Source organism: Chiloscyllium plagiosum, unplaced genomic scaffold (genome assembly GCF_037043375.1).
Source record: "Chiloscyllium plagiosum isolate Xiang-an unplaced genomic scaffold, Cpla_swu_hap1 HiC_scaffold_32, whole genome shotgun sequence".
Lineage (NCBI taxonomy): Eukaryota > Metazoa > Chordata > Chondrichthyes > Orectolobiformes > Hemiscylliidae > Chiloscyllium > Chiloscyllium plagiosum.
Genome location: NW_028270170.1, coordinates 14140264 through 14155369, shown reverse-complemented (window position 1 = coordinate 14155369; position 15106 = coordinate 14140264). Strand labels below are relative to the sequence as shown.

The 15106-nt window shown below is 43.5% G+C and overlaps 1 protein-coding gene across 2 annotated transcripts in view; it reads right to left on the bottom strand.

Annotated features, from left to right (window-relative positions):
* Nucleotides 1–15106, bottom strand: part of LOC122539828 (thyroid hormone receptor alpha) — a 378543-nt gene that overhangs the window by 171760 nt on the left and 191677 nt on the right. For both annotated transcript variants that reach the window (XM_043674920.2, XM_043674921.2), the window contains one exon: nucleotides 179–392. In XM_043674920.2, coding sequence (XP_043530855.1) covers nucleotides 179–231 — 53 coding nt within the window. In that variant the 5' untranslated portion in view covers nucleotides 232–392. The remainder of the gene's footprint in view (nucleotides 1–178; nucleotides 393–15106) is intronic.

Genomic DNA, 15106 nt, shown 5'->3' with positions numbered 1-15106 from the left:
GCCTCTGTATTACTTGGTTAATAATGTTGAAACTATACTACCATCTCCCAATGAAACTCAACACTACATCCATTCTTGTTGTCTCTGAGGTCTGGCCTAATTCTGGCATACTATTTCCACTCTACCAATCAAAGGAAAAGATTGTTTTATTATTTTGCTTAAAATTCAAATGTCTTACCTGTCTACATCCTCCTTCAAAAGAGCTGGGAGCTCGCTGGATGTGTGTTCCATTCAGGGCTCTTCCATTCAAAATGTCTCAAAAGGGGTGGGTATCCACAGCCAAGCGGCCACGCACATTCTTCTCACTGTGACCGACCACTCTTGTGTCTCAGTCTTGTGACAGAATTCCCACCTGCTGACTCAGCCCAGTCGGAATGGCGAGCAATGAAATCCTTCAGAAGGACAGCAAAACAGAGACTGTTACCAACATGTTAAATTCTGGTTGTAGAGAGAACACCATTGATGGCGAACAATTCTCTTAACTTCAAATTATCTCAACTTCCGCCACCTCCACCATTTTTCATCCCAATGGTTATATCTCATACTGTTCTGTTGATGCTTGACATTCTCTGACCATCACCTATCCACTCCACCCTCCTCTCTGACCTATCACCTTCATCCCCACCCCCATTCACCCATTGTACTCTTTGCTACCTTCCCCCACCCTCCTCCCTGACCTATCACCTTCATCCCCACCCCCACTCACCTATTGTACTCTATGCTACTTCCTCCCCACCCCCACCTACCTCTCATTTATCTCTCCACCCTTCAGGCACTCTGCCTGTATTCCTGATGAAGGGCTTTTGCCCGAAACATCGATTTTCCTGCTCCTTGGGTGCTGCCTGACCTGCTGTGCTTTTCCAGCACCACTCAAATCCAGAATCTGGTTTCCAGCATCTGCAGTCATTGTTTTTGCCATTGCTACTGGTTGCAATCCCAAGTTACTGACTCCACCCATCTCCTTGGCAACTATGTGAGGGGCATGGATAGTGTAAATAGACAAGGTCTTTTCCCTGGGGTGGGGGAATCCAGAACTAGAGGGCGTAGGTTTAAGATGAGAGGGGAAAGATTTAAAAGGGACCTAAGGGGCAACTCTTTCATGTAAAGGGTGGTGTGTGCATGGAATGGACTGCCAAAGGAAATGGTGAAGACTGGTAGAATTACAATGTTTAAAAGGCATCTGGATGGGTATATGAATAGGAAAGTTTTAGAGGGATATGGGCCAAGTGCTGGCAAATGGGACTAGATTAAGTTAGGATTTCTGGTCAGCATAGAAAAGTTGGACCAAAGGGCTTGCTTCCGTGCTGTACATCTCTATGACTCTAAACTAGACTATCTGTAACCTCAGTGCTCTTTTTGATCCCAAAGTGGGTTTCTCACTACATACTGGCACTGTCATGAAGACTTCCACAATATCGTTTGAATCCATTTTTGCCTCACTGCACCTGCTGCTGACACTCTCGGCTGTGCCTTTGTGATCTCCAGACTTCACGATTCCAACGGCCTCCCGACTAGCCTGCTACATTCTCTTCCCAATAAATCTCAGGTCATCCCAAACACGGATTCTGTCCAAGTCCTGGACATCTATCACCCCAGACTTGTTAATCTACACTGGCTCCTAATCAAGCAACGTGTCAAGTTTAAGAAAACCTCACCCCATTTTCAAAATCACAAAATTAACTAAAGTCAGAGCACTGAGTAATCATAAAGCACAAAGACTGAGTTAGTTTTTGTTCCATTCCATCTGAGTCAACTGTCCTACCCATGGATTGACTGAAGAGATAAGAGCAGAAAATGTTAGAGAAACTGAGCAGGACGGGCAGTATATGTGGAAAAAGAAGCAGAGTTAATGTTCTTTGAAGAGTCTTCGATTCTGAAGAATAGTCTTTGGATTTGAAATGTGAACTCTGTTTCTCTTTGCACAGATGCTGCCAGACCTACTGAGTTTCTCCAACATTTCCTGTTTTTATTTCAGATTCCCAGCATCCTTGGTATTTTGCTTTTCGATAAATGAAGAGACATGTGGATGCTGTGATATCACATAAATAGTTCTAAAGGTTGGTCATACTGCTGCATTGGATTATGTATCAAACAAAAGGAACCTTATCCAATAAGAGGAGTCAGTGGCCTCAGATGCTGATTTCTCCTTTTTCCACTTCTCTCCATGCACACTTACAAAATCCTGATCACAAAATACTGGCCACAAAAATTCACATGAAGATGACACAACTTACAAATCAATCTCCATTTAGTCTAATGCAATAAAGTGGTTAGCACTGCTACCTCACAGCGCCAGGGACCCAGGTTCAGTTCCAGCCTCGGGCAACTATCTGTGTGAAGTTTGCACATTCTACCTGTGTCTGCGTGGGTTTCCTCTGGGTGCTCTAGTCTCCTCCCACAGTCCAAAGATGTGCAGGTTAGGTGAATTTGCTGTGCTAAATTGTCCATAAGGTCCAGGCAGGCTAGGTGGATTAACCATGGGAAATATGGAGGTATGAGGATGGGGGTGCTAGGTTTGGGCGAGATGCTCTTTGGAGGATTGGTGTAAACCTGATGGGCCAAATGCCTGCTCCCACACTGCAGGGGTTCTATGAGTGTAAGCATTGAGGTTCTGGAGTCTGAATTCACAGGATTTCTCAACCTGCTGTAATACATTTGCCTTACAGGGGTAGGACCCTTCCCACAATTCACATTACAATGTCATGAGAATAATTGGGCTGATGCAAGTTGCCCGATGCTCTGGCCATTTCAAAACTGGAAACAAAGTGCCCCCTTTTTTTGGGTGCGTGTGTCGGAGGAGAAGGAAGGAGCAGGGTGTAAGGTTTCTAAGGTTTTCAGTCGATGCCTTTCATTTCCCAGGTGTACCTATACCAACCCATATGCCAGAGGCTGGCAAAGGCACGGGGACTATGAGGCTGATTTCTTAACTCCTGTCATCTACCACAAACTGCACCTGGTTCATTTCCCATCAGGTTTTGTCACACAGCAGCAAAGGGAGGCACAATTGTTCCATGATAATGAGCGATCACACAGCACGAACGCTATTGTGGGACCATTTGACGAGATGGAAAGTGTCATGCTCCTGCACATTAACATTTGGGGGATAGAATTATGAAGCCATGGGAATCTATATACACAGCAACTGTCTCGTACAATATATTAACATTAATCATTGATGGGGAAAGAGAAGTCAAGCAAAGCCTTTAGCTGCTGTCATTTCTGTTTGATGATTTTTGCGCTGCTATCAAATTCATCTCGTTTGTCTCAAATATCACTGAGCCTCTTCCTCATCTGAAAAACTCTTAAGTCTCCCTGACCTGAGAGTGTAAGTTGGTGATGCATTGATGGCATTACCACTGTGTTATAGCTAACCGAAGCTCAAGGATAACTCTCCTTTGAATTGACACTTTTACATATGAGAATCCGGCTGAGCCCAATGATGGCCAAACTTAAATGGAAGATCTGCGTTCAAGACCTACTCTCACCTTCATAATGCAACTGATGTGCTATTAAACCTGAGCTGAAGCACACCACAGGAACCTAGCTTCCAGGCTGTGACCAATCCTCCATTTAAAAGCATTGGGCGGCACAGTGGCTCAGTGGTTAGTACTGCTGCCTCACAGCACCAGGGTCCCAGATTCGATTCCAGCCTTCTGTGACTGTCTGTGTGGAGTTTGCACATTCTCCCTGTGTCTGCATGGGTTTCCTCTGGGTGCTCCAGTTTCCTCCCGCAGTCCAAAGATGTTCAGGTTAGGTAAATTGGCCATGCTAAATATCCCACAGTGTTAGGTGCATTAGTCAGAGGTAAATAGGTCTGGGTGGGTTACTCTTTGAAGGGTCGGTCTGGTTGGGCCAAAGGGCCTGTTTCCACACTGTGGCAAATCTAATCTAATCTAAACACATATAAGGAACATTGAGATGACAACAGACACATCAAACTCTTCCTCCCTCAGACCATTTAATGTGAACTCCACTCAATTATTTAACCTTCTCAGTAGAACTTCACTGTAAGAAGGGAACATTTCTAAATCCAACAGGTGTGGCCTTGTCCTGATCATGGCCATTTAGACTTCACAATAAAAGTTAAATCAATTTGTACATCACAGATAGAGATGGTATTACAAAGTGTTTGCACAGAACAGCAGCAACAGCAGTCAGGTCCATAGTATAAAGAATGAGTTGCTTCAAGGATAAAGTTAAAAATAACCTCAGTCAGTTCAATGAAAAATCCACATTACATGGACACAAAATATTCGCATGTACCACAGATTATAATTAATGTCAATAAGGGGGAATGAGTGGTTGGTCTAGGGCTCATACATCTTTCATTTTTTTTTACCCTAGAGTAACAGGAATGGAACACCAACTCTCAGACAAGATCTCCTTCATGATTGTGCAATGTGCTGCACTGCCAAACGTGCCTCCGTGTTTCCAAGTGCCTATTTAATGCTGAAATTAACAGAACAACAGGACAATGGGAGCAGGGTAGCGACCCAATACTATAAATGCACCTTGAAAAACAAGCTATGCTGTGAGAAACGTGGACTGCCTGATCTGTCCATTAATATCATGAATCATCACATAAAGAGACAATACTGAAAAAAGCCCTTTCAGCCCATAATGCCCGTGCTAGCCATTTGTTGATTATAAATGCTTCGCTTCATATGTTGGTTTTTTTGACAGGCTCAGATGGATTTCAGTTTCAAAACTAACCAATCAACATCCATTTCTCAATGGAGGATTGTGACGTTGTAGATTATGGATAATACTGAGAGACGGGGGGAGGTGTGACGGGGGCAAGGTGGAGTTCAGGAAGCTTACAGATTTTATTTGTGAAGGTGCAGAAGAGGAGTCTTTTATTTGGACTCAAAATTAGGCCCTGACTAGTTAGGAGCCCTAACCTTCCCCCCCATAAAACCTCAGGTTCATCTCCCAATAACAGTCGCGCCCCCCTCCCGCATCCATTACCTCAGCATAAGAGCTGCCTGCTGATACCCCCCTCCTCTCTGCCTGAACAACCACCAAAAACCAGAGCCTCTCTATAAGTCTTAGCTAGTCCATAGTCAATATGGTTTGTGCCTCAGGCTGGCAGAGTGACCTACCAGAGCTGAAAATGTGTTGCTGGACAAGCGCAGCAGGTCAGGCAGCATCCAAGGAGCAGGAGAATCGATGTTTCGGGCATAAGCCCTTCTTCAGGCTTATGCCCGAAACGGCGATTCTCCTGCTCCTTGGATGCTGCCTGACCTGCTGCGCTTTTCCAGCAACACATTTTCAGCTCTGATCTCCAGCATCTGCAGTCCTCACTTTCTCCTCCAGTGTTGTAAAGCAACCATTGTACTTTTACCTTTTACTCAGTGCCTCTAATTAAAAGCAGATGTCAATTCAGGACAAATTCCTGGACAGCTATTCAGCTACTTATATTACCTCTTCAAGAACCACAGCTCTGGAAAGATTCACCCATTTACTACATTCCCAACTGTGTTCCCCTAAACTGTTAAGTGCCCAGTTGAGGAATGTTTTTAATCAGCTAGTCTCTTAACTGGTTGCAGTGAGGTCCATTTAAAAAGAATACCTTCCTTTCTCTCAGACCCAGATTAATTTATGCTTTAAAAAGGAGCCAATTTAACCAGTAAATTAAAAAAAACGAAAGAACCGAAGGTGCTGTAAATCAGAGACAAAAATAGAGATTGCTGGAAAAGCTCAGCCAATCTGGCAATACCTGTGGAGAGAAATCAGACTTGACCTGAAACATTAACTCTGATTTCTCTCCATGGATGCTGCCAGACCTGCTGAGCTTTTCCAGCAATTTCTCTTTTTGTCTCTGATTTAGCCAGACTTTTTTGAATCAACAGAAGTGTGAGTTTATTAATTATGACATGTGAGAAGAAATAGTAACTCAAGACCTCTACACACAGATTAGAAATAAGAGGCGATACCAGAAGATAATATAAAATAAGGTTAAACAGATCAACTCTGAGTTGTTTATGATGAGCAGATATAGCAATGTTGCGGTCAGCTTCTCTCCCTCAGTTCTCCAGTCATCCTGAACACCTCCATCAAATCTCTCTCCAAGGAGGATGGCCTCAGGTTCTCCAATCTCTGCCCGTGTGTGACGTCCCTTATCCCAGTCTTGAGAAGCTTAACCGAAGTTTTACTGGAAACGTTTTACCTTGAGGAATCCCTTGTGCAGAACTAGAGGACTTGGAGACATAGCAAATTCATTGGCCTACATTTTTAAAATGACTAGGCATAATACTGGGCACAGTGCAGAACTCCTGGTGAATGAAAATCCACCCTGAGATCTCTAAAGGAGTATTATTTAATCTTTTTTGCTGCATGGCCTGTTAGCAGAGCTGTGGTAGGGTAGGATCTTGGGTCATGTTGTAGAACAGAGGGACCTAGGATTTCAGGTACACGATTCTTTGAAGTTTGTGTCACATATAGGCAGGGTGGTTAAAAAGGCCATCATTATTCAGTTTTTTGAGTATAGGAGCCGGGAAGTCATGTGGAGACTGGATAGGATATTGGTGAGGCCTCTTCTGGAAACTGTGTTCAGTTCTGATTGCCCAGTGAGAGGAAGGGTTTTATTAAACTGGAGAGGGTTCAGAAGAGATTTAACAGGATGTTACTGGGAAGATTTGAGTTATAAAGAAAGGCTGGATAGACTGGGACTTCTTTCATGGGAGCATAGGAGGCTAAGAGGTGGCCTTGTAGAGGTTTGTAAAATCTTGACGGGTAGAGATAGGGCTAATGGTAGGTACCTTTTCCATAGGGTGGGCGATTTCAGGACTAGGGGGCATATTTTTAAGGTGAGAGGAGAGAGATTTATAAGAGATATTGGGGCAAATGTTTCACACTGAGGGTGATTCACGCATGGGATGAACTTCCTGATGTGGGCACAGTTACAACATCTAAAAGACATTTATGTAAGTACATGAATAGGAAAGGTTTGGAGGGATATGGGCTAGGAGCGGGCAGGTGTGTCTAGTTTAGTTTACGATTATTTTTGACATGGACTGGTTGGGCTGAAGTTTCTGTTTCTGTGCTGTATGACTCTGCAGGAATGGAGGTAGACCATTCAGCCTCTCAAACCTGTTCCATTGGATCACCGCACAGTGTTCAGTATGGATGCATGTTGACAAACCCATGCTGGATGTTGTGGCTTGGACAGGGATATTTCTGCTTATGGGGACCACATTCCCTTTGGTCCTTGCACTTCCCTTTTCATCACCGTCAGCTCCAGCAAATACTCAGAATCTCAACAAATCTCAGAGCATGTCTAACTAGCTCTGCAAGTCATTTGGTAAAGCTCACATTGTGAAAAAAGCAAACGCAGTATTGCCATTCTTACCAACTGTGATTTCTGCTGAAGCAATTCCAGTTTTAAACTCAGACTCATTTCTGAATCCAGCATTGAATGTCCTGAATTTTAGAATGACATATGTTTCTCTGTTTTAAAATAAGTATTTTCCAGCTGACCATACTCGCTTTGCATGCAGAAAACACACAGCAAAATTCTGCACAAGAAACATTAAAAATAAGGCGACATAAAATCACTTCAATACACTCTATGGTCCCACAGATTAGATACCAGCAAAGATGCACTGAGATGAACTCTGATGTATAAACACGTGGCCTAATGGCATTATTGCTGGACTATTAATCCAGATACCCATATGATGTTCTGGGGCTCAAATCCTACCATGGCAGATTTGAAATTGAACTTAATAAAAAAGAATGGAATGGTGACTGTGAATTGATTATTGGGGAAAAACCCAACTGGTTCACTAATGCCCTTTAGTGAAGGAAACTGACATCCCTACCTTGTCGGGCCTACACGTGACTCCAGACCCATAGCAATGTGTTTGACTCTTAAGTGTGCTCTGGGCAGTTTGGGTTGGGTAATAAATGCTGGCCCAACCAGCGATGCCCTCATCCAGTGAACGAGTAATGAAAAACACATAGAAGCAATCACATACACATGTACATATATATCATGCCGGGGTTGGACGGTAGCGCAGCAGTTTGCACTGCTGCCTCACAGCACCAAGGACCCAGGTTTGATTCCAGCCTTGAGTGACTTTTTGTGTGGAGTTTGCACGTTCTTCCTGTGTCTGTGTGGGTTTCCTCTGGGTGCTCCGGTTTCCTCCGACAGTCCAAAGATGTGCAGGTTAGGTGAATTGGCCATGCTAAATTGCCAGTAGTGTTAGGTGCATTAGTCAGGGATGAATGTATGGGAATGGGCCTGGGTGGGTTTCTCTTCAGAGGGTCAGTGTGGACTTGTTGGGCTGAAGGGCCTGTGTCCACACTGTAAGGAATCTAATCTAATCTAATCTTATACAAACATAAATACACACAAACAATTGACATTTCTAACATGAATCCTTTGATGGGATGTGAGATGACTGGTGTAAGTGTCATTTGTTACACATCCCTAATGACCCTTGAATGCAGTGGCTCACTAGGTCATTTCAGGTAAGAGTCACCACATACTTACCTGGAGGCATATGCAAAGCAGACAGGCAGGAGGCTGGAAGAACACAGCAAGCCAAGCAGCGCTGGGAGGTGGAGAAGTCGACATTTTGGGTATAACCCTTCTTCAGTTCTTCCAACCTCCTGTCTGTCTACTTTGGATTCCAGCATCAGCAGTTTTATTTCTCTCCAGACCAGGTAAGGAGAGCAGACTTCTATCCTTTACACGGTGAACTAAATGGATTTTTGCAACAATTGACAATAGCTTCACTATCACCGAGAATATTGTTCAGCTGCAGGCTTTATTCAGCATTTAAATCCCATCAACTGCTAAAATGAGATTTGAACCCACATTCCCAGAACATTACCACAAAAGCACTAGCCTAGTGACATTACCACTACACCACAATCTCTCTAAGTACATAAACACATACATACATATTCACACAGAAAAACACACACAGACACATTCACACAAACAAACACACAGGGTTGAAATAAATACATAATATTGGAAATCTAAAATAAAAAACACAGAAATGCTGGAGAAATTCAGAAGGTCTGGCAGCACCTGTGGAGAGAGAAACCGAGTTAACAGTTCAAATCCATAGACTCTGCCAAAGGAGTTCAGAAAATATCATACTGGAACTCGGAATGTTACCTCCGTTTCTCTCTGCACAAGTGCTGTCAGACTGGTCGGGTTTCTCTTTATTAGACATGGACTGAGTTTCCTGTTCAAGAATTAAAACCCAATATTGAGTTGATTTGCCTGAATCTTGAATCTAGATGTGCATATGGTGGGAGCTTTGTTCAGAAGTCCATAAGATGTAGGCCCATCGAGTCTGCTCTGCCATTCGATTGTGGCTGATATGCTCCTCACCCCCATTTTCCTCCCTTCTCCCCATATCCCTTCAACCCATTCCCAATTAAAAATCTGTCTAACTCCTCTTTAAATTTACTCACTGTCCCAGCATCCACCACACTTTGGGGTAGTGAATTCCACAGATTCATACCCCTTTGGGAGAAGTAGTTGCTCCTAAACTCTGTTTAAATTTGCTGCCCCTTATCCTGAGACTATGATCTCTTGTCCTAGAATGCCCCACAAGAGGAAGCTTCCGCTCCACATCTACTTAATCCACACCTTCTATCATCTTGAATACCTCAATTTGATCTTCCCTCGTTCTTCTAAATTCCAGAGTGTACAGGCCCCTCTTCATAAGACAGACCTCTCCTCTTTGGGGATCAATCTCGAGAACCTTTGGTGCGATGGTCCCAGAGGAGACCAAATAAAGAAGCTGTCTTTGAGCGGGTCACCCAGTTAAAGACAAGGTCTGACCTGAGGATGTGGGCATGAGAGTCTCCAAAGTGGGGGGTAGCGGGCACTGTCAATGCGGTAAATGACTGAGGTGAATGGAGATGAGGGTGGCACAGGTTGGAGGTGGCATACTGCTGGTTGACTGCCAGCTGTCTAGGGCAGAATATCCAGTGCCTCAGGGCGGAAGTTGCGCACTTGAGTGACTGAAGCTGTGCCTTCCCTTGCCACCTCTTCCTTTGGGGGTTCTCCCTGCACAGCAGCCTGGTTTTATTGCAGTAAAATCTTTAACTCTGGTGCATGGGTGGCTTAGTTCATCTCCAGGTAAAATCCAAGCCACTGTGTTCATGTTGCGACAGTATCCCATTTCTGGCTGATTTTCCACATTTACATCACCAACAGTAGACAGCACCCAACACTTTATGGAAACTAGGAAACGATCTTGTCTTTTATAACCTTGAGGCATCTCAACACACTTCACAGCCAACTAGGAGTTTTGACATGTTCTCATTGATGTCTTAATCTCATTTCGACGCATTTTGAAAACTACAGCAGTTGGAATCTCATCAGATTTGTTATTTCATTAATTCATTGGATGAGAACATCGTTGGGAAGGGCAGGGTTTATTGTCCATGTCTAATTGCCCTTGAGAAGGTGGTAGTGCACTGGCCTTCTTGAATCATTGGGTGCAGATACTCCAAGGGACATCCAGAATGTTAACCCAGCAATGCTGAAGGAAGAAAACTTAAATTACAAGGAGTAGTGTTTCCATGCATCTGCTGCTCTTATCCTTCTTGATGGCAGAGGTTGTGGGTTTGGAAGGTGCTGCTGAAGGAGCCTGGGTGAGTTGCTGCAGAGTATATTGTACATGGTGCACACTGCTGCTACTGTAAATGTTTGAATTGTTTGAATACCTGAGTGGGAGAGGCAAGGTTTCTTTTCATTTTCTTCTCTCCTAACTTTGGCTGGTTTACAGATTCACAGATACCAAAAGGTCTCCTCCAATTCATGTCAAATAGCCATGTGTGAGCCTAAGCTGTGCCAGAGCCTACCTTCATGGAGAGAATAGTGTGGTGGAGGGGAACAAGACATCAACCCTCTGAATCAACCTGGCTCTGTTCATGAGAAAGTCAACGGTCAGGAGTAGGAGCTGTGTCTGATCTTTTCAACCTTGCTTTACTAACAACTCCAGAGATGACAGCAGTGCCTCTTTCATGTCTCATTTGACATCAACTAACTCAAAAGGGAAACTTATGAAGTAAACTAATAGTCGCCTGGTCACACAGAACCTCAAGGAAGAGACACTCTATTCAAGTTTCTGTTCTTTCATTCATCTGTGGAAATGCCTTGACAAGTCAGGGTCTACTTGCCGACCAATCAGCCCTCTTTCTTCATGTGGCATAAATTGGTGTTCCCTTGGAGATTTACAAAGTTAAAAATCACACAACTCCAGGTTATAGTCCAACAGGTTTATTTGGAAGTACCAACTTTCAGAGTGCTGCTCCTTCATCGGGTGGTTATTCTTGACAACAAGAACAGCTATCTGATGAAGGACGAGTGCTCCAAAAGCTAGTGTTTCCGAATAAACCTGTTGGACTGCAACCTGGTGTTGTGGAATTTTTAACTTTGTCCACCCAGCCCAACACAGGCTCCTCCAAACCTTGGAGGTTTGGTATTCTGGCGATTTTCTGTCCTGACCAGGGTAAGACTAAAAGCTTCAATGGCATGTCGCATTAGTTTAGAAAGATCAAATAAACTGCATTTCACCGTGGCTTCGTGTGATCCAGCACGTCTGAGCGAAAGATGGGGGCCTCTCGCTGCTTGTCTCTTGTTTTCTGAATCTAGCACAGACTGGGGGGGTCACCTGATAAGCCGCAGTGTGAGTGGTGGGGAACTATTTGGAAGGGAAAGGCTCTGATCTCCTCCGAGCCGTCTAGGAATGAGCAATTGCAACTTATGTGCAGTTCCTCGTGTCACGTCAGTGTGTTACCCACCCTGTGCCTCTCCCTGGCCATTGTCCAGATCCAACTGCTTCAGGTTTCTCAGAGCACTGGCATCAACAGCCAAGTGCACAGATTAGCCGGACTTGACTGTTTTTCTAGAGCTGCTTTCATGACCACCAAGCAATCAAAGACAGTTTGGGGGAAAGAAAATAGTATTGGAGAAGAAAAAAGTCTTCTAAAAAAAAGCTATAAACATTTCAGTTAACTGGCAGGAATCCAGTTGGTTCAACCGAGGTCATATTTAGAAATTCTCATTTTAACATATTTTAGATACTTGGAACCTCTTAAATCATTTTGAAAGAAAACTCTGTTATTTTTCTGAGTTATTCAGACGTATATTTCTTTCACTCGGTAAGTAATAGAAGGTTGGGTACACCTGTAAGCTTGCGTGTATCTTTAGTTTGAATATGTGTTCAGCTTGTGGAGAGGTTTGGAGGATGTGACTGAGAAACGGTGGGGCGAGGGACTGAAAACAAGATTGAGAATTCTGACCAGTGTTGAAAGGTTAGACCAAAATTGGGAGGGCAGACTGCCTGTGAGAAGAGTTTTGAATGGATGGAGGTTTGCTCGCTGAGCTGCAAGGTTCATTTTCAGACATTTTGTCACCATACTAGGTAACACCTTCAGTGAGCGTCTGGACGCTCACTGAAGATGTTACCTGGTATGGTGACGAAACGTCTGAAAATGAACCTTCCAGCTTCGCGAGCAAACCTACATCAAGAGCCTCAACCTGAGCTACAAGTCTTCTCAAAACTTGCGAAGAGTTTTGAATGGAAACCCGATGACCAGGAGGGTACGAAGGTGATGGTTGTGGATGGACAACAGGGAAAGGAAGAAAAACAGAAAGAGAAAAACTGAGTGAGAGAATGTTGTTGTTCACTTGTCAAGAACAAATTATATCAGCACATTGCGAAGTAGAGGATGTCAGAATACAGAGATACTGGAAATCAAACACTAAACTTGGGAAAGATACAGCAAGCAGCAACAGAGCTAAAAGGAGTAAAGACAAATGCATTGATTGCACAGAGGAAACACAGATAGAGGCACCGAAGTCTTTCAGTTTATCAGTTTATGGCACAACGTATTGTCAGTGTGTGATCTACTTTATGACTCACTCCAGTTCCATTGCTAATTGCTGTGTCCCAAAGTTTTACACGCCTGGAACATTTAGTTCTTGGGTGTGTTGAGGAATTTGTGTTAAAAATGTTAATCTGAAGATCTTTCACGCAGCTGGAGCAGAGAGTTCATACCACAAGGTGTACTTCTGTTAATTCAGTGATCAGGTGAGTGATCCCTCTCATTGAGCTAACAAAACACAAACACAAGTTTGAGATGCCCTGCAGGAAAGCTTGTCTTCAATAGTAAACTCTGCTTGCTAAGCATGTCAGGATAAATCTACTCAACATTACACAATCTGCACATTCCCTGCCTCATCACACCAGTTATTAGAGGCAGTGACTCTCTGTCCTTACAGGATGGTGTAACTGAGGATAAGGGCAAAAATGAAAGTGCAGAACTGTTGCAAGGACTATCTCTTTCCAGATCACCTCATTTTATTTTGCAATATAAGTTTAACCAGAAGGTGGCAGGTATGCATCCTTGTACAGAGGTTGGAAGCTGTTCCAGAAATTTCCCATTGAGTGCTTTACTTTTGCAGTTTTGTACTAACCCATTATTCAGGTTCACCCCGTGTAGCTGCCGTTTCTCAGGTGTAAAAAAAATCTTGTATCTCTTCCTATTTTACCTGCATACACACAGAACTGGAAGCCCAGCAGACTGAACACTATTCCAAAATGTTGACAGCTCCAAACTGGCCCTTGCTTCAACATCCTGTCCAACAGACAGCACCTTCCTCAGTTATGCAGAACTCTCTCAGTAATGCAGCATTCCCTCAGTAATGCAGAACTCCCTCCATAATGCAGAATTCTCTCAGTAATGCAGAATTTCATCAGTAATGCGGTAGAGTGTTAATCTAGCATTCAGCATTCAGGTTCTGGAGAAGGATTTGAAACCATATCCTCTTGAGTGACTGTCCTACCAACTAAATCGCAGCTGACATCAACAGACTTGCATTGACTAAGAAGGAAGAATTATAGTCTTATGCTCTCCTTTAAAGGAGAGTTCATAAAGCTGTCTCTTTCACCTTCCACCTCTCCCCAACATATCACTGTTGCTTTTTTCCTGGATCCTGTGAAAGGAGCTAACACTGAGAAGGCCACATTTACTTCCCATCTCTGTGAACATCACCACGTAGCATGCTGTCAAATCATGTGAGTGCAACAGGTTTCATCCCTGAAGAGCATTAATTAATCAGGTGGGTTCTTTCCCGAATGTATAATAAAAGTAAGGTACTGCGGATGCTGGAGATCTGAAATAAATACAGAAAGTGCTGGAGAAACTCATCAGGTCTGGCAGTATCTGTGAAAACAGAAACAGAGTTAATGTTTTGAGTCCAATATGACTCTTCTGTGGATTTTAGGTCCCAACATTCCCACATTCACTTCTGAAGAAGAGTCATACCTGACCTGTAACATTAACTATTTCTCTCTCTTCACAGATGCTCCCAGACCTGCACAGCCCACAAACCAATAATTTTAATAAATTTGATTTCACCAACTTGCGATGTGTGGGATTTGAACTCTCGGCCTCGTGGGTCGCTTGGCCAGTACTGTAAACACTCGGCTCACACAGCCCTATGTCAACGGCCAAGAGATTTTCTTTCATAGACTGGATAAGCAGCAGTTGTCTCTAGGGTTTGTCTCTAGGCAACAGATAACTGTGGTGAGCATGCATTCACAAGTCTGTATTCCCCGCCTAAGACCACCTTAAACTATCAGTTAGTGGTTTTCAACCATGAAGGCCTTTTCTTAAAATTGTACTGTAATCTTTGATGTACTTAAGGAATACCATCTGGTTCAACATTAGAATTTTCAAAACACATCCAGGGAATATTAAGAAAAACTGCACCAATTCTACGATCTTTCTGAAGTAATATTTTGGGCTGTTTCACGTTGCCAGTGTCTGCAGAATCTTAATTGTGGAGAAGACAGTGTTTGTTTGGAAAGCTGCCAGGGACAGTCTGTACAGAGAGGTTTCGGGCTTGCTATTATAAATGCAAGCATATGAACGAAATTTGAAGCTCAAAAACAATAAGTAGAAAAAAGAGGCTTTCGTAATGCAGGAGGCTGTATTACCGGAATTGGAAATACTAGCCCTTATTTATTTGGTCAAACTCTGCTTATTTTGATTTGAATAGGAGTTCCACTTTTAATGCCACTTCCCCAGTCCAGAAATCCAGAGTCCAGTAACACAAACTGTC